The sequence below is a fragment of the Cervus canadensis genome, chromosome 18 (assembly GCF_019320065.1).
Source record: "Cervus canadensis isolate Bull #8, Minnesota chromosome 18, ASM1932006v1, whole genome shotgun sequence".
NCBI lineage: Eukaryota > Metazoa > Chordata > Mammalia > Artiodactyla > Cervidae > Cervus > Cervus canadensis.
In genome coordinates this window covers 37118128-37144678 of record NC_057403.1, presented here as the reverse complement: position 1 = coordinate 37144678, position 26551 = coordinate 37118128, and the positions used below count along the sequence as shown (strand labels likewise).

Genomic DNA, 26551 nt, shown 5'->3' with positions numbered 1-26551 from the left:
CAGGAAAGACCCCAACTGATACTTAGTTCTGAAATATTTGATGCTGGGGATTTTAGTTTGTGGTCTGATGGGCCTGCTTAAAGCCACAGTCCATCAGGACACTTGTACCTCATGTACAAGCTGCTCCTCCAGCAGTCATCCTTCTACCCTGCCCCTCTGTCAGGAAGCCACCCAGTGACCCACTAAGCCCAACTCTGTGCAGCCCACGCACTCCCCTGAGAGGAGGGGTATTACAGAGACGAATGGACCCAACCCAGCAACTTCCAAGGAAGACCAAATCTGAAAGCAAAGGAGCCATGAGACAGGACGTGCTTGCAGGGAGGAAGGTGGTTTTGAATGTGCGTCAGGAGACCCTCAAGCATCCACCGCCACCAGCACCGTCAAAGCACCCAGAGAGCCCATGAGACAGGAACAGGCAGAACAGACCCCATGGGTGGCTCTAGGCAGGTTATTCCTAACCCTGGATTCTGCCTCCTTCCTTAAAGAATTTCTTGGGAAACTCAAGGACCAAGCCTTGAATTTACAGAGCTTATCATATTCTAGAACCAAATATGCTGCCCTTAACTGTAATAGCCCATTGGCACCCCACCTTAATATGAGCAGGTTCTTCCCAGACCCCCACAACCCATAAGCTCCAGACGCTAACCTCTCTGTCACTGTGCAATTACAAAGCTGGAGCAGAGCTGAGTGTGGACACAGCAAATGCTCTTAGGTACTCAGATAGTACTCTTAGCTCCCTAGTTATAGGTATCCATCCAGAAACTGGCCTTGAGTTTGCTTGTTTGTAAGTTAGCATCTTTTCATCATTCTCAGTACAGGGTTTTATTCAAGTAGCCTGCCATTACCTGGAAACTAAGTCCTAACGATTTTGAAAGCATTGAATTCCACTTAATAAACCCCCTACCTGCTTATAGTACCCGAAATCATTTTCTGTTCTCTGCAATGTTCCCAAATGATACAACATACATAACGGCAATAACCTGCATTTGTTTACTGAATGTACACTGAAAATGTACACTGAAAAAAAAAATAAAATGTACACTGTGTCAGGTGTTGCAAGAGTATTCTTTTTTTTTTTTTAAGAGTATTCTTTTACAGTTAAAATAGACTATAGGTAAAATAAAAATACATTTTGGTTTAAAAAAAAAAGGCAAGGCATATATAACTACCAATAAACTCCTGGCACAACAGTTGATATTAAAAGAGAACACTGTATAAAACAGCCCATGCCAATTTCAGACACATGGCTTTGTAAACTGGGTTATAACCAATTCTACTCAGCAGACCATCGCCTCTACTCCTTTCCCCTTGGTTCAGCCTCGCCTCAGCAATGTCCTCCAGAAGACAAAAGTTGAGCCCTCAAACCATCGGGGCACACTGTCTTTCTCCTCTCTCCATCTCTTCTCATCTGAAATTGTCTCTGCCCCAAGGACCAGTAGGTTTCTGTATCATATGAAACTCTGACAAAAAGACAGTACCTGCCTGATGTGCTGGGCAGTAAGAAAACTTCTGGGGCCCTGTCTGGACAAGAATGAGCGCTGCTGTTGGTCCAGGACGTCTTCCATGGAAGCTGAGCAGACAGTGCAGATATTTGAGCCTTGACACCTGGCGTCCATAACCTAAAGTAAACTTCTCTGAATCCCAAGCCATCTCTAAGGTCCAAGAGGCAGGAGAGGCAGAGAGCATGTGAAGAACACAAAGACTTCCCGAAATAGTCCAGACCACATTTTAACCAGTCCTTTCCTGGCAGGGGGGTTGGCCCTGTTCCAGCAGCAAACCTCTCACCCCAATGCCTCTTTTCTAGCAACAGAGTCACAACCTCACATTTCAATTACAACAAAACACCAAGGATCTTGGAGCTAGACAGATGCAAAATTTCTAGGGAGGCAAAGGAACATCCTTGCATTTAGACGTGGTGCTACCTACCCCACTCCTAGTGATCAGTCCCTTCTTTCTAACTGACCTCTGACTATAGAGACCCACTCTGGGGCCCCTGATTCCTTCTCAATGGTCCCAGAGTAGGATGGCACATGGTGCCTGAAATGCAGAGCTGCTGAGACCATCCTCCTATTTGCTCCACTCCAAGGAGCTCCGGCTGCCCTTCTAATGGGAAATCCCCCTTGCGTGGTGACCTATCCAGGGAACAGACCAAACATGCCTGAGAACAAAAAATAATGGGGGTGTGGTGCAGGGGGTTGGGGAAGGCGTGAAGTGAATTTTAGAAATTTCTCTACTGGCTGATCCTTGACAAGGAAGTCCCCAGTTCTGAAGAAAGAAGCCACACGCCCCACTCTCAGCTCAACCGGTGGAGCCTGGGCGGTGACATATAATGGGCAGGGAGGTCTCAGGGAAGCCCAGAAGTGCTCAGGGCAGGAGTAGGTCTTACCAGAAAAGTGGACACGACGTGGACTCCAGTCTTCTTGCTCTAGGCCAGATCACACCTGAGTACACCCACCCAACTAGACCTGGGCTTTAACACCCAACACACGTCAGCGATACAAGGCTCCAAGCTGCTCCAGAGCCTCAATATGCTGGGTCTCCAGAAACAGTGCCACGCGTTACTAGGGAGAGATGCAGTCAGTGTCTGCCCAGGAGGCCATCAGCACCGGGGGACAGTCAGCGCAAACAAGGTACAACCACCATCAGCAGCCGCCTTGGGCAAAGACAGCACCAACTGCTCATGATCGGCAGGACAAGACCTTCCCCAGGTCCACAGATGGGCACCATGATTCTCAACCACACTACACAGCACAGAGACGGGAGTGGGGAACCCCAGGGTGAGGGGCCAGCCACAGGCTGCCTCTCACTGGAAGGCCTGTGCTCAAGTGGCTCACCAAACCAGAAACTTGGCAGGTGAGGTCTTAATTGGGTGAGCAGATCTCTGAGTCTCCATGGAAAATTATGGACAGTGTTGCCTTTCAGATGGGACTTAACTCAGAGTACCAGAGAATACCAGCACACACAGAGGCCTTTCGCCTCTGAGAAGTCACTCTGGCTACCAGTTTTCAACCTCCTACCTCTGCATCCCACCAAACAGGAGAGAGGCCAGCCAACAGACAGAAAAGATAACTGCTGTAGGGAAGCCATGGCTGGAATCAAGGACCTAAAATCACTAGCCCACACCAGACGGGGATCTCAGACAGCGGGACCTGGTGGAATCAGACCAGTGGAATCTCTTCTCCCCTATCCAGTCTCAAAAATGCAGGCAGATCCAAAGTCCTCATACATTGCTGTCCTCAGGATAAGTCCAAGCTCCTTGGCCAAAGCACACTGGTTAGGTATTTCTGACCTGGCCCCTGCCTCTCTCACGCTCCATGTGCCACATCTTTTGATGCCCTGCTCCCTCCAGCTAGGGCCTCGCTTCTCGCTTTGTCTACCTGGAATGGTCCAACCTGCCCTTCCAGATTCAGCATCATCACCTCTTCTATGAAGTTTTCCCAAACTCTCAGGCACAGGAGGAAGCCCAACTTCTGGGCCACCCTTGGGGACGGCACACATCATGGACGGGCTTTTGCTACACCATCCTGTGAGGTCACGTGCACGGGCATATCTGCCTCCTCTCCAGATGGGCCTCGGGCCTATGTTCCTGGGGCCCAGGCCTGGGACTGGGACAAAACGATGTGTGCTTCGCTGTGATGTGGAGAATTAATCGATGACCACACTGCTGACTGGCCAAAGAAAGTCAGCTATGAGTGCAAGGAAAGGCAGGCTGGCTGTGGCCGGAGGGCCACAGGGCCTGAGCACCAGCTGCAGAGGAGAGGAGAGCCCCCCACCCCCACCACTCCATCCAGTGCCCTGGCCCAGGCTTGCTGTTCTTGGGCAGAGCCACTCATCACATGTCAGGAGGCCGCCGCCGCCGCTGCGGGGATGATGTTACAGTCTATTTTGAGGGTCACACTGGACCATCTGTCAGCCCAGCCAGCCACACCCTCCATGCGTCATCACTAAGAGCCGGAGACACCCAAAGGTCCACAAACTCTGCCTGAGCACATCACTCCCCAGGGACCCTCGGTTTCAGGGCCTCCTTGGCTTCCTAACAAGATCAACCCAGATGCCCTTATCTCCTGGCACCAGTGGCAGGGCTCTGATGTCTCCTCTTGGGGTTCCCAGCTCTGGTGACTCGGCAAAATGCAGCTGAAACCCGTCAGTGTGAGCCCAGTTCTTAGCTCAAACATAACCCCTTCCTTCTCCAGCCCTCCCTTGTATGTGAGGAGTGCCCAGAGGTCAAGTCAGTTACCAACCAGGCTCATTTTAAGTCCAACAGGTCTCACCTGCTGAGAAACTCCTACTCATCCCTCAAAACCATGCCCAGGCTCTGCCTCCTCATGCAGAGAGCCCTCCAGTCCACCCTTTCGTAGGTAGGCCGAGGGCTCTCTGAGGACCAGGCTGGCCTGTGCAGGCTTTCCTGTTGTTCTCCCCGTACCAGGCATGCACTTGGCACACAGCAGGTACGAATCAATACAACCCCTGAAATGAAATCTTTCTAACTAGACACGCTTGAAAGTGAAAGTATAGCTGCTCAGTCACCTCTGACTCTTTGTGATCCCGTGGACTGTAGCCCGCCAGGCTCCTCTGTCCATGGAACTCTCCAGGCAAAAATACTGGAGTGGATTGCCATTTCCTTCTCCAGGGGATCTTCCCAACCCCTGGAATCCCAACCCAGGGACCAAACCTGGGTCTCCCGCATTGCAGGCAGATTCTTTACTGTCTGAGCCATAAGAGAATCAGACACACTTCGTGTATTCTTCTACAAAAAACATCTTCAGAACAAAGGCCTTTCTGGAAAACAATGACAATGATGACTGGGTTCATCAACACCCTTTAAAAAGGGGGCCTGTCCCCAAATCTACAGAAAAACAGGTCTACAGATTCGGCAGAATGGTAAGTCAACAAAGCCCAGTCCAGAGCATGCCACACTTCTCTGGCCCACTCAGCACCAAGCACCTTTCAGCTCTCTAAGAACACTAGGACCTCCTAAGACTCCGACTGGACATTCTCTCCACCCCGGGGAAGAATGCAACAGGGAAAGGTGGCAGGAGGGTGGACACACATGTCTGGGATCAAGTGGAGGCACCTGACAAGTCAGGCTACTCCACTGCGCACCCTAAGCCCTGTGGCCAGGGTAGGTCACCAAACATCCCTGGGGCTCAGGGCTCACCCATGAAACAGGTACATCATCATCCACTCCAGCCACTTTCCAGAGATGCCATGAAGATGGAACTAGATAATACAGGAAAGCTACACAACCGGTTAACACCTGGGTCGTGGACCAAACCCAAGTCAGAAACACACCTTCAACACTGACGGCAAACAGGAAACAAGCTGATCGTTGTCTGCCCTGGAACAGCCCCTGGCCTCCTCAAAACCACACCTGGCCCGTCTGGCTATATTCTAGCCATGAGAAGGCTTTCAGGAATTCCATAGAGGCCATAGCGGACATTTGTACACATTTCCTCTGAAAGCGGTCAACTAAAGCAGGCCACCACAAGCATACGTGACTTGCGACCTTTCTAAGACTGAGGTTTCCAGGTCAATTTCACAGCTATATTTACCACATGTAAAAATGCTAGGAAAAAAAAACTGCTAGGAAAGCTGGGAGAAGATGTTCAACTTTCTGCGGATTTGCAGGCAACACCAACAGCATGACAATCTGACAAGACACGGGGTCTTTTACAGCAAGATCCACTTATAACTGAAAGGTTAAAAGCCAGGTGAAGGAAACCAGCTCTCTGCATTTAAACACTCCCCTTCTGAAAAACTATTCTCTCCTTTTACTAGCTCACCTGTTATCCAAAATGATCCACTTTCCTACCTCCAAGGTTAGGACATGCCAATCCACTTCTCTGGCAATGTAAGACTGAAGCACCAACGTTTCAGTCTACACTGTAACTATTTTTGCCATGTTTGTTTCATCTTAAGAGGCCATTCTTATTCACGTGAGTTCGAGCACATTAAATGTATGTGCTTTTATCAGACGGTGGAAAGGGAAAATAGAAGGTTCAAAGTCAAAGTCGCTCAGTCATGTCCAACTCTTTGTAACCCCATGGACTATACAGTCCATGGAATTCTTCAGGCCAGAAAACTGGAGTGGGTAGCCTTTCCCTTCTCCAGGGGATCTTCCCAACCCAGGGATTAGAACCCAGGTCTTCTGCATCGCAGGCAGATTCTCTACCAGCTGAGCCACAAGGGAAGCCCAGGAATACTGGAGTGGGGAGCCTATCCTTTCCGCAGTGGACCTTCCCAACCCAGGAATCGAACTGGGGTCTCTAAAAAGCTCGGATAGGGACTTCCCTGGTGGTCCAGTGACGAAGATTCCATACTCCCACTGCAGGTGGACCTGTGTTCGATCCCTGGTTGGGGGGCTAAGGTCCCACTTGCCACAAGTAAGACCTGGCACAGCCAAATAAATAAATATATTTAAAAACAAATAAATAAAGAGCTCTGATAATATAAACTTCCTATCTGTAAATTCACTACATGGGGATAAAAGTAAAAGATGTAATACCTCGCCATGGTCAGAATTTCAGATTCTGGGATTAAAGGTAGCTCAGATGCTGGCCTAGCTCCCCAGAGGACAGACAAGCAGATGGAAGCCCCATTACTACCCACAACCACAGAGCCCTCCCAGGCAGGGATGTTACAACTTCACTGAGGAAGCAAAGCTCCAACTCTGGCAGTCTTGGCCCTAGCAAAGACCCCTGGCCATGCATTTTGCATGTACCACAAGGGGGACTGTCCCTTGAGAAAGGAAGTACTTTGAATGCTCAAGAACACACATTCAGAGTTGGAACAAAGGTCACTGGTGGGGTTGGCAAACCACCCAAACCAGACCTAAGGTTTGATGAGGAAAATCTTTCCAAGACAGCTAAAATCATTTTATTTCATAACTTAAACAACTGCTTTGTGATAATCACCAGAAAAAAAAGAGGAAAACTAGGAGAGGAAAAGGAAGAGACATGAAAAAATTCCCCTCTGATTTCCTATATCTGCTTAGATCACCCTAAACTAGGGAGCCTCCCCAATGCTGACTTTAATGAGGACCTTCCTAAAGCTGGTCCAACTGGTGTTCAAGTCACTGGACTGAAAAACAAGTTTATGAGTAGCAAGGTCACCTGATTCTGACCATGTCCATGCTGTTTACCCTAAGATGACAGGCCAGTGGTTGACACAGCTTTGATGAATGCTGCAAAGACTCTACTATCCCTTTGAAGTCCCCAGGGGCCTCTACATGACTAAATGCCATAAAAAGGAGCCTTGAATATAGCAACAGTGTGAAAGGAGGGAAGTGACAAACACCACACAACAGTGGGGGAACTTCATTCCGGACGCTGAACTGTTAATGTAAACTTGTTACTTGTTTCCCTGACTTGTGAGGGAAACAGTCATTACATCATCACCAAAGAGAAGCCCCTCTTCTACAAAATGTACCTACTTGCCATCAAAAGCTACTGCTTAGACCAGGTCATGACCACAGCCGGGTAACAGGTACCCACTACTCAACCCTTTGCAGCCCAGACCCATGCAGCTCAGCAGCTCATGCAGGCACAAGTGTCAACCAGGAGACCTCAAACTCTGACCACAGGGAACAGCTCCGTGCTGGGGGAAAGGTGGTCAGGAGGGGCTTACCCATCTCTTCCTTTGCTGACAATCTTCACCTCAAAGTAATAAATGCCACAGGCAGCAGGTATGGGGTGGGTAGCACGCACTGACGCCGCATCTTTGTGATTTTTGCCATGACCTAATAGAGGAGGGCAAGGAAGAAATTTCAGCAGAGGGAACTACAAATGGAAGCCTCATTCCTCTCTGCTCCATGGCAACTTTACCCCTTCATTGCCAGAGAAAGCCCTTGCACTGTCCAAGAAATAATTAGACAACAACTAAGCAAATACATAAACCTCCCACCTTTGGTTCACCTCCTCCTAAGCACAGCAGCCCTGCCTGGGACTCTGTCCACCACAGAAACCACAGGAGGGTACATGCAATGTGGGTGCCTTCATGAGAGATTTCCTAGTGCTGCTGGCAGACTCTTCAGGACACAGGCAGTCCACTTGGAAGAGTAGGGGAGGGAGAGGCAGCCCTGGAAGATGCCCCCACGACTTTGGGCAGAACCTCAGGCCCCGTCTGGGATGTCTGGCAGGTGAGCAAGCTCATGGACCTCTGGCCGAAGGAGGGGATGTGACCACCCCTGTCTTCAGACACTTTTGAAACTAAGCAGTGGTAAAGGGCTCAGCTAGAGTCCCTGGAGCTACCTCAGGACAAGCAGGAAGGCCCTGGGAAGAAGGTCCAGCCCAGAACTGGTTCGGACACCTGTTGCGGTTCTCCTGACACCGGGTGTCTCAGGGCAGAGCAGACAAGGCAGTCAATCCCTGGCCCGGTCAGCTCCACTACCCTAGACACCTGCAGGAACTAAGGCCCAACCCGGAGCACCCGAGCTGGTGAAGGGACATGATGGAGCACCGGCTGGGCAGCACAGCTACCCCGTAGACACTCTGGCATTTTCCTCCCCTCGGCCAGAAGGCCGATACCTTTATAGTGGACGCGGAGGTTGCCCTGGGAGAGGCCGATGTAGTTGTACTTGTCCTTGGGGCTCCAGGAGCGCGGCAGCGGCGTCTCATGCTGGTTGACCGCGGGATACAGGCGCTGCAGGCGCCGGCTCAGTTCCTGCTCCCCTGGGGACGGCAGCCCGCACCCAGTGGCCCCGCCGGAGGAGTCTCCAACCTGCGGGCTCCCAGCTCCCGGGTCCGCCGTCGCCGCCGCCATCTTGGAGGGAGCTGCTATTGTGTCACTGGGGGCGGGGAAGAGCAGGACCAGATCCGCCCCGCTCAGCCAATGACCAGCAAGCCAACCCGGGCCGCAGGGAAACCGAGTCCCAGTCCTGCAATTTGCTTTGGACCTCACCACCCCTCGCCACATTTCGGACTCCACTCCCCATAATGCAGAGCTCTCCAGGAGCGGACCAGCTCAGGCTGGTGAGGATCTCTGGGAGATGTAGTACAAACCTGCTCGGCCATAAGCCTGCTCAGCTGAGACATTGAGACACCGAAAACTACAGTTCCCGCTGGCAACGCAGCTCCGGTCTCTCAGTTCACCTCCCTCCCCCGTGGCCTCTGTTTATCCCCCAGCCTCAGCTCTGGTCGCTAGGGTCATATCCGCTGTAATGCTTGACTCTGAGGGGACCCTCAGTCCCTATTCCCCGTCCGAGTACACCTTTGCTGCTTGGCTTTCCTCCCGGCGCGCGGGAGCCGGATTCGGGGGCGTGACACAATCCTGATCCCGCCCCCGCCGATGGGCTGCTGGGATCTGGTCGCCATGGTGACGGACTGTACACTACCACAGCTTCCCAGGCCGCGGGTGCGGGCTGCCAGGCTGCCCGGCTGCCCTAGGGTCATGGACTCCCCGAACTCGCAATCCCTGAACTTCCCCACCACGTCGAGGTAGGCGCTTGGCGGTCTGAGGCCGGAGAGGAGGCCTTGAGTACTTCCAGAAAGAGAAAGGGTACCTGATTCAGACCTGTGCACCTCGTGCCTCTGTCTACTGGTGTGGGGCTCCAGCCCCACAGAAACAGTGGTACAGAAACAATCTCAGATGATTTGTCAGCCTAGGAAGGTGGTTACATTATAGTAAAAGGGGAAAGTGAAAGTCACTCAGTCGTGTCCGACTCTTTGCGACCCCATGGACTATACCGTCCATGGAATTCTCCAGGCCAGAACACTGGAGTAGGTAGCCTTTCCCTTCTCCAGGGGATCTTCCCAACCCAGGGATCCAACCCAGGTCTCCCGCATTGCGGGCAGATTCTTTACCAGCTGATCCACAGGGGAAGCCCAGTAAAAGGGGAGGCGCACTTTATCATTAGTCACAGCCAGCTTTTTCGCGTTGAGCGTGCATTAAGTGCCAAGTGCTCCATACACCATATTAAACCCTCACAGCAATTCTATGAGGCGGTAATATCACCATTTTACAAACATAGAAATAGAAGTCTGAAGAGATCATGTGTTTTATACATGTTTATAAGTCATGGAGCTGGTATTTGATCTCAGCCATGTGAGTCTCTAGATTTGAGCTCCTAGCCACAGGATAAACAGCCTCTTTACCCACTGGCTGAAGATAAAAAAGCATCTCTAAGCAGCCCAAGAACATCTCATAGCCTCAAGGTAGCTCCTGCCTGTATTCACAGGTGCAGCCTCTGGACACTGCAAATATGATAATAAGCTCCTATAGCCAGAGAAGCCACAACCAAATAAATATTTTTTAAAAAATAAAACACTAGAACTCCTCAGAGGATTATGTGTTTAAAAAAAAAAAAAAGGATGGATGCTGTCTCCATCCTTCCTTGTAAGGAAACTGGGCTGAGTGAAGTTAAATTACATGCCCAAGAGGGTTCCTGTTAGAAGATAGATGTCAGCCTCTGGGTCCTATCATTTAGTTAGTATAGGCTCAAGACTCTCACCCTGACTTTTGACTCCAGACTCTGTACTTTTTGTCCTATAGCACCTGCCTTTGGTATCACACCCCTAGAATGTGCTGGTAATGTACATACAATGGTCATTAGAGCCACAGATGAACGCTGAAGGAAGTATAGGCCCACGTGGTTTTATAGGTTCCTGATAAGGGGTGTTATGCCACTACAGGAGTACATGAGATTCCAGTGATGAGGAGAATGTTTCTGGGAATGTGGGAAAATATTGTGAGCCCAGAATCGGAAGCTTGTTGACAGCACCTCTGGGAATCTGTAGGCAGCACTGGGAAGACCCAGAACCTGGCTCGGAGGAGAGAGGAGGCCATGTCTTGTGGTTCTGAGAAGGGTGGACGTGCACTCCCCATTCAAGGCTCTGTCACCCACCACCTCCTTCTCCTTCTCTGTGCAGAGCACAACTGCGGCCTTTAGGAGTGTCCATAGATGATTCCCTCATCACAGAAACCAAGAATACCCAGAAACGCAAGCTTTCTCAGAAACGGAAGACACTGCTGGTTAGTGGCAATTTCCTGTGGGATCTCCAAATTATGATCCCCAGTTAGGGGTGTGTGGGTCAGAGGCCAGGCCCACCAGCCTCTGGGGTGGGAGCATGCACACTTGCCACACCTCACCTGAAAATTCTTCCCAGACCAGCCCCTGCCCACAGATAACCTTCTCTTGCAACACAGCATTCTGGAGTGGACCTCATTTCTTCATCCAGCCTACAATGTGCCAGGTGTTGTGCTTGGTGCTGGGACGGTCCCACCAGATCTGTCAGGGTCTTTTAGAAGACCCTGTATCTTTTTTGTCTTTACACCCCTAGTGCCTGATGTAGTACTTGAGTGGCTGCTATAATGTGTGCCATAACTGCTGTGAGTAGGTGTGTGAAGGCAGTAGCAAAGGACGTTCATCCACTGTGTTGTTGGCTCTGCACTGGAAGTAGGGACTCTGTCAGTCTCAGGACAGTGTCTTCCTCCATTCCTGTTCTTTGAAGTTTTTATATAAAAATGAATGCTGGGGAATTCCCTGCCAGTCCAGTGGTTAGGACTCTACACTTTCACTGCAGTGGGGAATGAGTGCCATCGCTGATTCTCCCCACAAATTTTAAAAAATGGTATGTTATTAAGATTTAGGAGTTTTTGTTGATATGATAAGATTGTTATTACTATTTAATCAGCAAGCAGCCATTGTCCAAAAATCACAGGTGAAAAAAACACGTTTGAGCAAACTTGTAAGTCCAGCTCACAGTGGAGAATTGTGGGCTGTGGTAGTTTTCCACCACACACTTGGGTGAGTGTGTCTTATGTAGAAGATGGGATGAGCTGTACCCTTTGTGAGGCTGGGGACTTCAAACATCAAGAACCTGATATCAGGGCGAGAAAGCGGTAGTGTGGACTCTCAGCGGAGACCAAGCGCAGGCACAGTACCGCATGATCCCGATTACTTGGGGCTCCCTGCCCCTTCAGCAGCCATCTACTCAGTGGAAGTGGGACCAGGCTCTCACTCCCTTTATTTTGCTCGTCGGCAGTGATACCGTACTAAACCACCAGGGGGCGTTGCACCCTCCGGCAGTCCCTCCGACCCCCGGGGCCACCCTTCCCGTTTTCACCTGCAGGGGGAAGCAGACAGCACAGCTCACGCGAACACCGCCTTCCAAGCACCCGCTTGCAGAGGCTTTACCAGCTGTTTGATAACCAGACCAAGAAAGCAGCCTATGCTGGGAAACCAAAATAGGGTAACCCCGTCTTCTCTTGACAGAAACGGCAGACAGAACGCGAGATCTGGCCTCTTTTATTTTTTAAGTCTCCCAAAATAAGCTAAATTAAGCTTTATTTCTATGACTAAAGTGGTTTTGTCTTCTCAGGGAATTTTCAAGGCTGGTCTCCCTTTGTTACTGTTCTTATATTTTCTGTTCGTCTTTCTTGAAGTATGGTTACTTTACAATGTGTTAGTTTCAAGTATACAGAAAAGTGATTCCATTATACATATATTCTTTATCAGGTTCTTTTCCATTATAGGTTATTATTACAATTACATAGTAATTATTACATTATAGGTTAGTAATACAAGATATTGAGTATATTTCCCTGTGCTATACAGTAGGTCCTGTTGTTTACCAATTTATATATAGTAGTGTGTATATGTTAATCCCCAGATCCTAATTTATCTCCCCCACTCCCACTCTGCTATCCCCTTTGGTAACTGTAAGTTTGTTTTCTATGTCTATTTTGTAAATAAGTTAACTTGTATCATTATTTTAGATTCCACATATAATTGATATTATATTTATCTTTCTCTGACTTGCTTCATTAATATGATACTCTCTAGGTCCATCCACATTGCTGCAAATGGCATTATTTCATTCTTTTTTATGGCTGGGTAGTATTCCTCTATATATATATGTACCACATTTTCTTTATTTTGAGCTTTAAACTCTTCACAATTCTGTTTCATCATCTCTTCCCCCTCCCATGCTGTGTTTTTATTTATTCAACAAATACTTGTTGATTTCCACTGTGTGTCAGGCACTGGTGATACAGTGGTAAGCAAGACATCTACTCTGTTTCTGAGAGAAGATGGGGGTGCGATGATGGGAATAAGTGGGTGTTGGGATTGAAAAGAGTATCAGGGAGAACCCCTGAGATCCTAAATATGAATAGCCAGCCTGGAGCATTCTTGACCCTGGCAAAGCATGTGTGAACATATACACCCAATAAGTAGCGTTTCTGTTTTTATTATATCATGCATCCAACTAAATCATGCTTCCTGAGATATTTATTCCACAATATTTGCTAAATGCTACTTAAGACTATGAAGAGTGTTAACACAACACTGTAAATCAACCATACTGGAATTAAGAAAAAAAAAAAAGACTATGAAGACTATGAAGTGTGATGCCATCAATTCTGGAAGTACAGAGATAGGTCAACCCAAACCCCAAGAGGCTGGAGTCCTCCCTGAGACCTAGCAACAAGACTTACTATGTACTTTCCAAAATATTTAGGGAAAGGGTGGATGATTGCAAGATTGAGATAAAATAGGTAGAACTAAGAATGCAAAGAAGAGCCCAAGGAGACAGGGGCAATTTCCACCCTAAGAGGGTCAGGAGCCAGCTACCATTAGTCTGGAAGGACTCCTAGAACCTGGATATGTGGGATATGGGAGGTAGGCTTGGCCTCCATCCCAGAAGAACCTGGAAGCTGGGCTCAGGGCCACAGAGCAGGCTTTAATATTGAATTCAATAATTCAGTTTTTTTTTAATTTCAAAGTAATTTATGCATTGTAGAAAATTTTGAAAAATACACAATTATAGATACAAAAGCACCCATGGGCCTATCATTACAGAATAACTGCTGGTATTCTTCCTTCTTTTCTGGTTTTTTATCTTACCTGGTTGTGCTTATTCCCTAATTTCAGGCTTTACTTAACTAACCTTGCTATAACCCATGTTAAGCCTCTTTGTAAACATTTCATGGCTGCACAATAGTCTTCTACTTTTAGATACTTAGAGAGTTTTCTGATTTTTTTCATAGTCATAAGTAAGGCTTTGAGGACCTTATAATAGAGCTGCCACTTCACCTCTATGCCCTCTGCACTGGCCAGCCCAGACCTCAGCCTCAGCTGGCCTGCTCTCCTTGGGCATAGGCCCGTTCATAGCTCTTGAAAAATGTTGCTGTTTCCCTGAGGTATTGGTGCTACCCAGGTAGTGGAAGTGTGGAGTCCTAAGCACTAGACCACCAGGGAATTCCCATAAGGACCACAGTCTTAATTGTGAACCATATTAAGAGATGTTGTTGGGGAGGAAAGACCCAGGAGTGGAAGGAGGAGCCTGGAAAAGAACATCAGGAAGGGGAGCAATGTTGTTATGGTAACCCCGCCTGTCCCTTCTTATAGTCCGGTTCGTTCTCCATCGGTGGCCACCTGTCCCCATGGCCCAGATACATCAGTGACCAGACCATTCTGCATAATCGAAAGCCCTGTTCAGATGACTACCGGAAGCGGGCAGGGTAAGCCTGGGTCAGCCTGATGGTGGATAGACTGGGCCCAGAAACAGTACAGGGATGTGTGCTGCCACAGTCCTGTGGGGCATGAGGGTCCGGCAGGGTGTCCATGGCATCTCAGCTCACCACCCCCTGCAGTAGCTTGCAGCAGCCCCTGGGCACAACCAAGCCGAGGTACCTGGAGCAGCTTGAGAACTACCTGCGCAAGGAACTCCTCCTGCTGGACCTAAGCACGGATTCTGCCCAGGAACTAAAGCTGCAGGTCAGAACCACAGAAACCCTGCAGGGAAACCTTACTCACCAGGACTGGGCACTTCAGATTTTCTGCAGAGACCAGCCTTCCCCAGCTCTTTTGGGTTCCCCATTCCTGGTAAGAGAAACAGATTCTATGGCACAGCGTGAGCAAGCAAAGTGACCAGGGTGGAACCAAAACTCTCCTAAGGCTTTGGCTTCTTGACCTGAGTAGGTGGCCTGGATACTGTCTCCAGTCCCTTCTGTGATCCACAGCACCCACCTTGGGTCATTCAATATCAGTGAATGGAGCCTGAATCTTGACAGTTGGGCAAGCTGGGGTCATAAAATGTCCACGAGCCCAGTCACACTAGCCCCAAGCTTGAGGAACTTAGCCAAAACAGAGAGAAATCTGGATGTAACCTAGACTCTGATGCATATCAGGGAAGTAATCACCCAATTCCTGCTAAAACGGAAATGATGATGAGGAACCCCGCAATTCTGACTTAGTCACTGCCACAAGCATTTGCTGAGCACCATCTGTGCAAACTCTGGATGGGGCCTAGATATGGCCTCATGAGCTAAAAGGAACCTCGCCAACAAGGAAGCAGAAGCAGAAGCAGAGAGGGCATCCAGCTTCATAGCAGTGGAGCTAGGACTCAAACTCAGGGTGGGTTCTGGAGTCTGTGCTCATTCCAGTACACAATGTTGCTTCCAAAAGCTTCCTGTGTGTCCAGGTAGGACAGGAAATCATGTCTCATTGGAGGCTGGAACGCAAGGTTAGAGCCTAAAGTGCTGTAAATGGGGAGGGGTGTTGGTGAGAGGCCAGCTGAAGCACAGTGAATGGAGGAGGTTGGCTGTCTGGAGAGCCAGAGAGGGGGTGCAGGTAGAGGGGGAGGTCCTGACCCAGGCTGCCTGCCAGGTCTCCAGAGAGCAGTTTAGACGGATGGACTCAGCTCCCGGACTGTGTGAGACCCTAGTGGTGCCTGTGGCATTTATTTCAATGTGAATCTACTGGCAGCTTCATACTAGAACCCTTCTAAGTTGAGCAAAGAAACACTTAGGTCCCACTGAGGGTGGCAGCTCTAGGCCAGGAGATGACAGTTTCCCTTTTCTTGCCAGCCTTACAGAGAGATCTTTGAATTCTTCATAGAGGACTTCAAAACATACAAGCCATTGCTGTCCTCCATCAAGAATGCCTATGAGGTGATGCTGGGTAAGACTGCAACCTCTCTGCCTGGGCCGAGCCTGGCAGAGGCACAGAAGATCCTATTTTGATCTTCTGGGTTCTGCAGGGGTCTGGGGTACCTACAAACTGGGCTTTGAGGTCACCAAGCCGTCTTGCTTACACTCTTCTGTGACAGGACACCCCAGGGCAACTGACTGCCGCCCATTCTTGGAAGCGTGGTGGGGCGGTGTCTGTGGGAAACAGAGCATCTTCCCTGTTGAGACTGAAGCCCAGGAGGGAGCGTGTAGTTCAGGGAAGTGAGGGCGCTTCCCTCCCCAGGCTCAGGAGATGCTGGGCACGGCACAGCTGCAGAACTAAAACTGTGCAGGGAAGGTGCCCAAGTGAGACCCTGGTCCTCATCTGGCCTCCGCCCCTGGTTGCAAATCAAGTGCAGGAAGTTCTTAAGCAGGGAGTATAGACTTCTTTGAATGGGAGTATAGACCTTGAGTTTGCAAGGGACATAGTTGCTCACTGTGACCTCAGATCAGTGTCTGCTGGCTGTTTGTTCTCCATGGCCCCAAAGGGACTCCCCTACCTGTCCCTGCTTAGCCCACCAGAGGGAGAAAATTCGGGCTCTGGAGCCCCTGAAGGCCAAGCTGGTCACTGTGAACGAGGACTGCAATGAGAGGATCCTGGCCATGAGGGCTGAGGAGAGAGATGAAGTCTCCATGCTGAAGAAAGAGAAGATGAATTTGCTAAAACTCATTGACAAGAAGAATGAGGAGAAGATCTCATTGCAGACTGAGGTGAAAAGGGAGTAATGTGGTGACCAACTCCCTGAATTCCTGCCACCCCACCCCAAGGGTGACCTTGAGGCCTTTGGCACTGGTGTGACCCCCTGGCTCTCTCCACCCTTCTACCTGGAACGACATACAGAGCCACCACCTGCTCCCAAACCCCGCTTCCACATGCTGTCCTCCTCCTTGGCCCAGGACTGCCTCAGTGTGGCCCTCAGTACTAGCAGAGTCCTACTCCTTGGCTGCCAGACTTTCTCCACAGGAGGAAGCTTCGGCACTTTGACAGGAACAACCAGTCTCCTCCCCTTCCTCCCTTTCTTGTTCCCAGGCCCTGGTAGGGCCGCCCAGCACCCACCCATCCGCTGTGGTGACGAGCTGTCCAGAGACGGCCCCTGACCACAAAGCCATCTCCCCAACAGGTGACCAAACTGAGGAAGAACCTGGCTGAGGAATATCTGCACTACCTCAGCGAGAGAGATGCCCGCAAGATCCTCATCGCAGACCTGAATGAGCTACGCTACCAGAGGGAAGACATGTCACTAGCCCAGTCCCCAGGTAAGCCTGAGGTGGGTTTCTGCCCTGCTGGAGGAGTCTGATTCTCACCACTCACTCCCATGTATTCATTTCTCCTGATATCTGCTCCTTCCATGCTCACTCCCAGTGAGAGATGTTCCTGCTGCCACCAGGGTCTGTGGATTTTCTGAGCTGGCCTGAGAATCACAGACTTCTTGTTTATGTAGGAAACAATCGCTGGCAGTTGAGGCAACCTAGACTCCCCAAGGGCTGCACAGGCCTGGTACTCCATGTCCTGGGCTTCTCTATTTAAGCTCAAAGTTCTACAGTGGTAGCATGATGGAAAGACCCAGTGGTTCCCATGCTGGGAGAGCCGGAAGACCTGGGACATGCCCTGAGGGACACTCAACCCTGTCCTGGGCTACAGGCCCCAGAGCCAGGGTGATGTGAGCTGGTGGGCCTCCTGGCAGGTGTCTGGGGGGAGGACCCCGTGAAGCTAACAGTGGCTCTGAAGATGGCCCGGCAAGACCTGACCCGCACACAGATGGAACTCAACACCATGAAGGCCAATTTTGGAGACGTGGTGCCCAGGAGGGACTTTGAAATGCAGGAGAAGACCCTCAAGGAACTGCAGGAGCAGGTGCTGGTGGGCAGGCAGGGCAGGGCAGGGCCACACAGGTGGGTAGCAAGGACCAATCACCCTGCCCACAGCTGGAGAGCCTGAGAGACGACTACGAAGAGGTCCGCAAGGAGCACGAGATGCTGCTGCAGTTGCACATGAGCACACTGAAGGAGCGGGACCAGTTCTACTCCGAGCTGCAGGAGATCCAGCGCACCTCCACACCACGACCAGACTGGTCCAAGTGTGAAGGTAACGCTGGCCCTTGGGGCCCTAGGGACTGCACAAGTGTGTGGTCTGGACTCCAGCTCCCTCCCCAATCCCTGCAGATGTGGTGGCTGGAGGACGAGATCGCTGGCACATGCTGGCCGAGGGCAAGAACAGCGACCAGCTGGTAGACGTGCTCCTGGAGGAGATTGGAGAGGGGCTGCTCCGGGAGAAAGACTTCTTCACTGGTCTGGTAGGGGAGTCTCTGGCCTCGGGGAATAGCCAGGCCTCACTGCTGAGAAAACTTGAGGTTCTGAGGGAACGATGTGGGGCTCTGCCCTGCTTGTTGGTGGGGCTACAGCTGGGCCCAGAGATGAGCTGACATGGTTTCTTTCAGGGTTATGGGGAATCCATTCCCCCTTTCCTTCGGTTTGATGGCATGGTGGAGAACAAGAAGCCAACCAAGAAGGAAGTGGTAAAACTCCTCAAGAATGCCTGGAAGGAACGTATCACTGAGGAGCAGGTCAGATCTCTCCATTTTAGCCCGGCATGGCCGCCTGAATCCTCTGGCGGTGGAGGGCGGATGCGGACAGGGGCGGGGGGTGTTCCCTTGAAGCACTAGGGAACTGGGAGGAGGGCCAACCAAGCAGTCTTCCCTCTACCCTGCAGAAAGAGAAGTTCCCAGATTTCTTCTTCAGTTTCCTGGAGCGCCACTTTGGGCCTGGTGATGCCATGGCCTGGGCTTACACCATCTTTGAATATATCAAGCTCTTCCATACCAATGAAGTCATGAGTCAGTTCTATGCAGTCTTGATGGGAAAGGTAAGCTTGGGCCTGGCGCTCTACCCTTTGTCCCCAGCATAGGCCAGCTCTGTCCCTGTTCCTCTAGGAAACAGAAAGATAGTCAATGCTTCCTCCCATAGAGGAAAGAGAGTGTGTACATCAAGCAGATGGAGACCATAGCACAGCTGCTGAAGGAGATGACAAACATTGACAGCCAGAATGAGGGGCTACTAACCGTGGAGCAGTTAAGGTGAGAGACCAGTTGGGTCACCCCAAACTCCAGCCCAACATGCCCTCTGGCCTGGTTCCCAGTGCAGGGGGAAGGGGAGCCTGGTGGGAAAAGGCCAGAACCTCAAGGCATGCTGCCCTTCTGAGCACTAGTAGGACTGGCAGAGGGGTGCAGGAAGATGGGTAAGCAGGCCTCTGCCAGGCCCATCAGCCCTCGTGTCTCCCTACAGTACTGTCCTCAGGAGCACCTTCCCCTTTAAGAAGGATGAGAGAATTCAGGAGTTGATGGAGACAGCGGGCTGGCATCCCAGCATCAGCAATGCAGACTTGCTCGACTACCGCATGTTGTTTATGGAGGTGGGTCGGGGCCCAGGAACTTGCCCAGCCCCGACCTAGCTTCTGCCTAGACTCTAGCCCGTGTATCTTCACCCTGCCTTGTGGCCCCTTCCCAGGATGAGGAGGGCCAGAGCGTGCCCTTTGTGCAAAAGCTGTGGGAACAGTACACGGTGGAAAAAGATGAATACTTAAACGAGTTAAAGCAGGAGCTGGGCCTGGAACTGTGAGTGATCCTGGGGCCCACAGGCTGGGCCACAAAGTAGCACCTCCAGCCCCTGGGTCTCCCTAAGCACCAAGCTTGCTGCTGGGCCTTACATACCACTCAAGCCTAGGAGAGGGTATCCTGGGGTCTGGGTAGAGAGTGGAGGGTCAAGGTCTGTCTCTCTCTTTCTTTGTGGGACAGCAAAGAGGAGGTGACCCTACCCAAGGTACGTGAGGCCCTGATGAACATTGATCCCAGCCTGGACAAGCAGACCCTGAACCACTATTTGAGGCAGGCCTTCCAGCTCCCTATGACAGAAATGCCAGAGGAGGGCGAGGAAAGGGAAGAGGGCATTGTGACACAGCTCCAGACTGCACTAGAACAGCTTCAGATGAATGACATTAGGCGTATGGGGCCTCGGGAGCAGGAACCTGCAAGCTAAGGCCACTGGGGCAGCCTAAGTGCTCCCATGCTGCTAACCTCTGATTGTTGTTATAAAATTCTTTGTCTGAACCCATGCTATTCTCTAGGTTATGCTGGGGAGTCAAGGGGAGGGGCTTGGTCCCTGCCTGGCTGTCCCAGGACATGCATCAAAACACAGCATATTCTGTTTGTGACACTTTATTGATGCTGAGGGGTGGGGAGGAAGCCTAGAAGTGTATGTGGGGCCAAGCAACCCCAGGTGGGGACAGGGCAGGTATGGGTCCTGGTCCCTACTGGGTGGGGAAGACAGAGTTGCCACTGAAGGCACAAGGGATGAGCAGCTGCCGGTACTCCAGGGGCAGGTGCCGCTCCACGAGCACATGCAGGGAGACTCGGTCAGTGACCAGGCCCTGCCTGCAGCAGAGGACAGAAAATGAGAGAATCAGCACCAGCATTCCCACACCCAGCACCTCCCTGCTTCCATCCGCTTACCTTCGCAACAGCAGCTCCAGGTCCTCTGGCCTCACAGTCTTGCGCCCAGCATGAGCAGCAAATACCTCCAAGTCTTCACAAAGATGCTGGAAGTACTTGTCCAGGCTGCCAGGAAGGTTGGGGTAGGACAGACTGTTCATGATCTGAGGGGCTCCTCTCCCCAACCTAAATGTCAAGGACTCACCACTTTTCCACCATCTCCACAGCCTTCTTCTCCATGGGCATCTTAGCATAGAAGCTAAAGAGTTTTGCATAGTGGTTCAGTCCAGCCTTGTAGGGATCTTGACGGGGTCTGGAGCCAGGGATTCGGGGCCTGGGAGGAATCCTGGCCGACAGACGCTTTGGGAGTTCTGAAGGTAAGCTGGAGACAAGAAGTGAACAGAGTTAAGCTAAATGCTCCCTTAAGAGGCCCCTAATCAAAGATAAGTCTTGCTGGCTCCTGCCAAGATTGGGGTCCTTGTGCTCCTTGGCCAGCCTGGGCCTACAGTTCCAACCAATTCTGGGGGGGCAATGGAGATGCAGGGCTATGTAGAAGCCTGGTCTTTCCCTGGGGCCCTGATGCTCCACAAACTGGACACAATGTCCCCGTCTCACCTCATCATACAAACCACTACTTGCTCAGGCCCATGATCCTCAGGCTTTGGCACAGACACCCCCCCTCCCCTGCCTCACCACCAGCCCATTGCTGCCTGTCCCACTCTGCTAATCCTCCTCCAGGAAGCCTTCTCTGACTACTTATTGGCCCAGGTACTTCCCCCTGGCCAGGCTCTTCTAAGCCCCAGCAAGCAGCACAGGATGACAGATGTGTTCTCAGTGAGCCCTGCCCAGCCCACCTCAGGGTGCTCTACTGGGTAACCTCTGCATACGTACAGGAAGAGTAATAACCCTATGGTGCCCAATGCCAACTTCAGTGCCTGCCCCCTTCTAAGAGGCCCGTGTGGAACAGGGTCATGGGATCTTACACTGCAGTGCTCGGTGGTGGAGCTGGCTCAGGAAACTGAAGTTGCCTGGCCTGAAGCAACTCTGGAGTGCTGGGGGCCAATTGTGGACTTGCTGCAGAGGAAGCGCAGGGTTATAGGAGGCTCAGGCCTGACCATCTCACCCAACCCTGAAGGCCTGCAGCTCCCTTATCCTGTTCTTTGATGGTTCCATCTAGCTCCGGCCAAGCAAGGTGCCCTTCAGAGTTTCCTGGCCCCAGACTACCTGAGCCCAGAAACACAAGCCAGGTTAAGTCCCTCCTCCGAGGCCAGGAACACAGCTGTCACTTACCCACCCACTCCCTGATCCCTCCACTGGGCCCCTTACCCGACCTACCAGAGGTGTCTTCATCCTCTGAAGCTCCTTCTGGCTCCTTGGCCTCAATAGCCCCCAAGGATCCCACTGCTTCTGTCACCTCTGTGTGTCCTTCAGGCTCTTCTGCCCTGGCAGATTCTTGTTCTTCTGCTGCCTTCTCCACTTCCCTCACACTCATGCTTTCTTCCATACTTTCTTCTGCTTCCTCACCTACTCCATTCTGTAAGGGCTCTACGCCATCTTCTCCAGAGATACTGCTGGTGTTTGGAAAGCCCATAGCAAGGGCATCAACCTCCTCCACCTTTCTTGCCAGAAGCTGGGCTGGTTTCCCAGGACCTGAATCTAGGGAACAGAATACACACTAGCGAAGCAGTAGGCCAGGGCTGTAGCACTGCAAAGGGTAAAGATGGAGTAGTAAAACCCAGCCTAGCCCGTCAAGGAGGGAAGAAGGCCAGAGGCAGAACCAGGGCACTGGTTTGGAGTATCCTGGCCCGACACTGACTTTGCTATTGAATGAACGGATCAAGAGCCCTCCAAAGGGACTTGCGGGAGGGGGAGGGCATACCTATGGGCCTGAGGAGGGAAAACCACCAATGCCAATTCTTGCTCAAGCTAGGCTTGACTCCAGGGGCATGCCCCACATACTCACGGTTGTTTTGAAGTCCAGGCCCACTGCTCCGTGTCCTGCGACTGGCAGCCCCCTCCACTTCTTTTGTCCCAGAGTGAGAGGGACAAGGCAGGGAGTGGTGTACACTGGGGGAATGGTCAGCCAAGGGCTGGGAGAAGGGCTGGGTGTCCTCCAACACTATGTCCGTTGGCACAGTAGCAACAGGAGTTCTGTGGCTCTCACCTGGAAATCAAAGGCCAGGTGGCACTCAGAATTTTGCCCACCTGCTGCTACCCAGTCACCAGGGCCTAAGTAGTAGGTCTATGAGTCTGCCCAAGTGGCCCTCAGAAAGAGAAGACTACTTAGTACTCAGCTTAATCTCCCTTCCACAGCTCTCCTTGCTTACCTCCCTGCTTCTCAGCCTGGCATTCCCAGGCTCCAGAGCTCAAAAAAGTGAGTTTGCCCCACTCAAACTGCTCACCCATGCCTCCATTCTCCACTTCTCACTCAGATCCCTCTGCCAGAAACCGTTCTCTTGCCGTGATGAACTTCATTTGTTTTCTGGAATCAGGCTCCCAGGTCAGCTCTGGCTGACCAGCTGATCCTGAAACTTAGCCCTCTTCAATCTTCCAATAAGCTCCAGCCACCATATCACACCCCTTTCCTACCCTCAGTCCTATAGCTCTTCAAGGATACAGGGTTCTGGAAGACTGGACTAAGGAGGGACTAAGAGGGACTAAGAGGGACTAAGAGGGACTGGACTAAGAGGGACTAAGACTGGCCCCACAAGATAAGTGGCAACTTGTGGAAAGAAACCAGGAAGTCCTCCTAGATCTACTGGCCAGGACTGCTCACCATTCCTGACACAAAGGAGAGAGAAGCAACCTTGGACTCAACAGCACCTCCCATCAATCATGGGGTGGAAGATTTCCCCATCGACTAGAAGAGGAAAATCTCAACCTTACCTGGAGGAGCCACAGGAAAGGAAGTATCTCGCAGATCCTGCAAAAATGTACCCACATCTACCACTCGGCGAGTAGGAGGTCTTCGAGCTAAACCAGGCCTCTTCACTGATTGTGGCTGGACAGGCACGGCAAAGGTCAAGTTGAGAGAGCTGACGGGAGGGATAAGGCACAAAGGAAAGTAAGGTACCTGAGGCCTAACCCCCTTCCCCTGCTCCAGAAATTCCCCCAGCTCCCCTGGTGCTCTCTTCTCTTAGAACAGCCACCATGCTAGGGCATGGAGGAATATGGTCAGATTCCCTCCTAGTCAGCACCTCCTTTCCCAAGCCTCTCTCCCAGCAATTCCCAGAATAAATAGGCAACAGCACCTGGTGAGGGAAGAGGCATCAGCATTCTCACGAGGCTCTACAGAAGATGTAAAAAGAAACCATAAGTTACCAGGCCTCTCAGGCCTCCTCAGTCTCTCCAGAGGACAGAGAGGGTGGCCACAGGTGTTGTCCAGGACCTCACCTTGGGAAAGATGCCCCCAGTCCATTCCTTGTTGAAACTCTGACAACCTCAGCCTCTGCTTCCTTCTGCCAGGAGCCAGCAGACCTGGAGCCAGGGTTGTGGGGGGCTCAAGTTCAGGAAGTTGCAGCTCCAGGCTACAAGGACGGAGCTTATCTCAGACAGACTAGGACACCCAATTCTGGCTCTCGGGGCCCCCCAAGAGACTCCCTGACCAATAATGCCCCCAACAGCCCAGTCCAAGGGGAGAATTGACTGTACCTGCCCCGACTGCTTTCCCGTCTGGAAGGCTGGACAACCTGTGGTGATGGCACCAGCTTCACCACTGCCTCTGGCATTACAATGGAAGATTCTGGAGCTGTAGAAATAGCAAGGAGAGGACTTCCCAGGTGGTGCAGTGAGTAAGAATCTGCCTGCCAATGCAGGGGACACAGGTTCGATCTCTGGTCGGGAAAATTCCACATGCTGTGCAGCAACTAACCCTGACTGGCACAACTACTGAAGCCCATGCACCCTAGAGCCTGTGCTCTGCAGTAAGAGACACCACTGCAATGAGAAACCCACGCACTGCAATGAAGAGTAGCCTGCACTTGCTGCGACTAGAGAAAGCCCACACAGAGCAATGAAGACTCATTGCAACCAAAAATAAAGAAATAGCAAAGAGAGCATGAAGCTGGCAGGGCAGGCTACCCTAAATGAGGGATACCATGGGGCTGGAGCCTGATTCTCACTGCAGGCCAGTGCTTGCTCACCAGTTAGTATGATGTTCTTCAACAGAGTCCGGGGTGTCTGTTCCTCCAGGTGTCCACTGGCTTGAACACGGGCCAATCTGTCAACAGACTTTGGGGAAAAGCACCAAGCAATCACTCTGTTCTTTTGCCTTGAGAGTCCCTCCAGGTGGGCTCCAGAGCAGAGCTAGAACTCAAGGGCCCCCTGAAGGCAACCAGAGCCCTATAGTGGTCAGTGGGTAGGGCACTTACCCTGGCTGTATGAGAACGACGCTTGGCAGTCATCTTTGTTTGACTCCTCAGCCTCCTAGAGGAAGGTGTTTCAAGCAGGTCTCTCTGGGCACTGTGTAAAGACCAGCAACTGTGAGAACCGTGTAGGAAAGGGGAACAAGGGGAATTAGAGAGGTATCTTCATCTGGGATCTTGGCTGAAGTCTTCTACCCTCAGGGACAGGGACCCAGAAACCACTTGCCCCTCCCATAGCTGTGTTCCCAGTCCTGTGTCAACAGGGTTGTGTATGAAAGGGAGCCGGAGAAGAATGGGAAGAGAAAGGAAATATGACGACCCAGACAGAGGGGAAGGGCTGAGGAAAACTTCACAGAGGTGACTTTGGCAAAATCAGGGGTTAACCACACTGATAAGCAGAACAACTTGAAGAGTATCCATTCTAGACATTAAAACAAACCAAGGATATTTAAAAAAATTTTTAACCTCTTAAGTACTCTTCAGGGTCGGAGAGCAACCTCCACATGGGTCACTCTAGTCCTAGCTTTTCCACTCCAATCCCCTCTCAGATTCCAGAACTACGTAAATGTTCCTATGGCACAACTCCCACCTCGTCACTCATAGGTGTAAAACCTATAGTGAATGGCTTCTCATTGTCAATAAAGGAACTGCAGCGCCCTAGAATGTCAGCAGACGCCATCTTCCACACCCTCTACACCATGAGCTCACCACCGCCCTCACCCACTGACACTCCCACCACATCCAGCCAAATTCCACCTCCCTAGCAAAGCATGGTTCCAGTTCCTGCCTCCCGACTGCTACCCAAACTGTTCTCTCCAGTTCCTTTCCCATCTTTCAGCTGGGAACGAACCGCCTGGGAGGCAGTTCAGGGCAGATGCCTGGACAACTCTGGAAAACTGGCCTAGAGAACAGAGCAGAAGTCCAGATTCTGAGCAAATATCCTTCGCGTTCAAAAGCGCACCCCCCCCCGCCCCCCGCCAATGACTCCTGCATAATTAAGTTCTGAGGTCCTGAGCGGCCTGGAGGCTCACGGGTCGGGGCACAAACAGACGACCCGAGCCCAGCGGGGAGAAAGGAGCCTGGTCTGAGTCCTGGGCTCTGCTCTTCTCCGGAACTCAGTTTCCCTCTCCCAACTGAGTCAGCGCGGGACCCCATCTCCCAGGGCCTCTGCTTGCTCTTGTGCTGGGGCAGCGCCCTCACATACCCAGACCGAGTACTCCGGGCTCGCCGCGGTGTACGCGGGTCCGCTGTATCCAGCACCCGCCGTAGCAGTGTGCGTGTCGTAGGCTCGCTGTCAGGGCTGAAGTTGTCGGCCATCGCCTCAGTTGCCCACTTTTCCAACGGCTTGGGTATCCACAGCCGTCGCCTTCCCGCCGCCACATTTAAGCCAACTCTCGCGATGCTTCCGAATTAGGTCAACTCTCGTGAGGCAGCCGCACAGCCCCATGGGGATTGCAGTTCTAGTCCTGCAGCGGCCTTCTCTCGGTGTGTACAGTGGTGGTTGCAAACTGATTTTGCAGGCATCCTTACCTTGTGTGTTGTGTTCAATTGCTCAGTCGTGTCCAACTCTTAGCGACCCTGTGGACTGTAGGCCGCCAGACTCCTCTGTCCGTAGAATTTTCCTGGCAAAAATACTTGAGTGGATTGCAATTTCCTCCTACAGGGAGATCGAACATGCGTCTCGTGAGTCTCCTGTATCTCCTGCATTGCAGGCAGATTCCTTCCCACTAAGCTACTGGGGAAGCCCCATCCTTA

The 26551-nt window shown here is 51.5% G+C and overlaps 3 protein-coding genes across 7 annotated transcripts in view; 1 reads left to right on the top strand and 2 right to left on the bottom strand.

Moving 5' to 3' along the window:
- The window catches only part of RANBP10 (RAN binding protein 10), a 56918-nt gene extending 48049 nt beyond the window's left edge, over window positions 1-8869 (bottom strand). Inside the window, exons 1-2 of the mRNA XM_043437911.1 lie at window positions 8526-8869; window positions 7627-7738 (exon numbers count right to left, since the gene is read on the bottom strand). Of these exons, the coding sequence (XP_043293846.1) occupies window positions 7627-7738; window positions 8526-8760 (347 nt within the window). The 5' untranslated portion in view covers window positions 8761-8869. The remainder of the gene's footprint in view (window positions 1-7626; window positions 7739-8525) is intronic.
- A 59-nt stretch (window positions 8870-8928) lies between these two features.
- TSNAXIP1 (translin associated factor X interacting protein 1) lies at window positions 8929-19980 on the top strand. Of its 2 annotated transcripts, XM_043437909.1 has the most exons (16): window positions 8929-9434; window positions 10866-10968; window positions 14348-14460; window positions 14593-14716; window positions 15808-15901; window positions 16463-16659; window positions 17070-17205; window positions 17634-17803; window positions 17875-18034; window positions 18112-18242; window positions 18387-18512; window positions 18659-18811; window positions 18913-19022; window positions 19231-19357; window positions 19453-19559; window positions 19740-19980. In XM_043437909.1, the coding sequence occupies exons 1-16, from the start codon at window positions 9286-9288 to the stop codon at window positions 19978-19980; spliced, it is 2241 nt and encodes a 746-aa protein (XP_043293844.1). In that variant the 5' UTR covers window positions 8929-9285. The 2 variants fall into 2 exon arrangements, with proteins under 2 accessions (XP_043293844.1, XP_043293845.1); XM_043437910.1 differs by lacking the exons at window positions 8929-9434; window positions 10866-10968; window positions 14348-14460; window positions 14593-14716 and adding an exon at window positions 15219-15355.
- A 163-nt stretch (window positions 19981-20143) lies between these two features.
- On the bottom strand, window positions 20144-26207 carry CENPT (centromere protein T). Of its 4 annotated transcripts, none has more exons than XM_043437914.1 (13): window positions 26001-26207; window positions 24803-24911; window positions 24575-24662; window positions 24084-24180; window positions 23826-23959; window positions 23684-23720; window positions 23319-23467; window positions 22396-22596; window positions 21768-22088; window positions 21416-21506; window positions 20641-20814; window positions 20454-20558; window positions 20144-20375 (listed from the first exon to the last, which is right to left on the bottom strand). In XM_043437914.1, exons 1-13 carry the CDS (start codon window positions 26111-26113, stop codon window positions 20252-20254), a joined length of 1743 nt encoding a protein of 580 aa, XP_043293849.1. In that variant the 5' UTR covers window positions 26114-26207; the 3' UTR covers window positions 20144-20251. The 4 variants fall into 4 exon arrangements, with proteins under 4 accessions (XP_043293849.1, XP_043293847.1, XP_043293850.1 ...); XM_043437912.1 differs by having other exon boundaries at window positions 20638-20814; window positions 26001-26206; XM_043437915.1 differs by having other exon boundaries at window positions 20638-20814; window positions 24803-24893; window positions 26001-26206.
- Window positions 26208-26551: the final 344 nt, after the last annotated feature.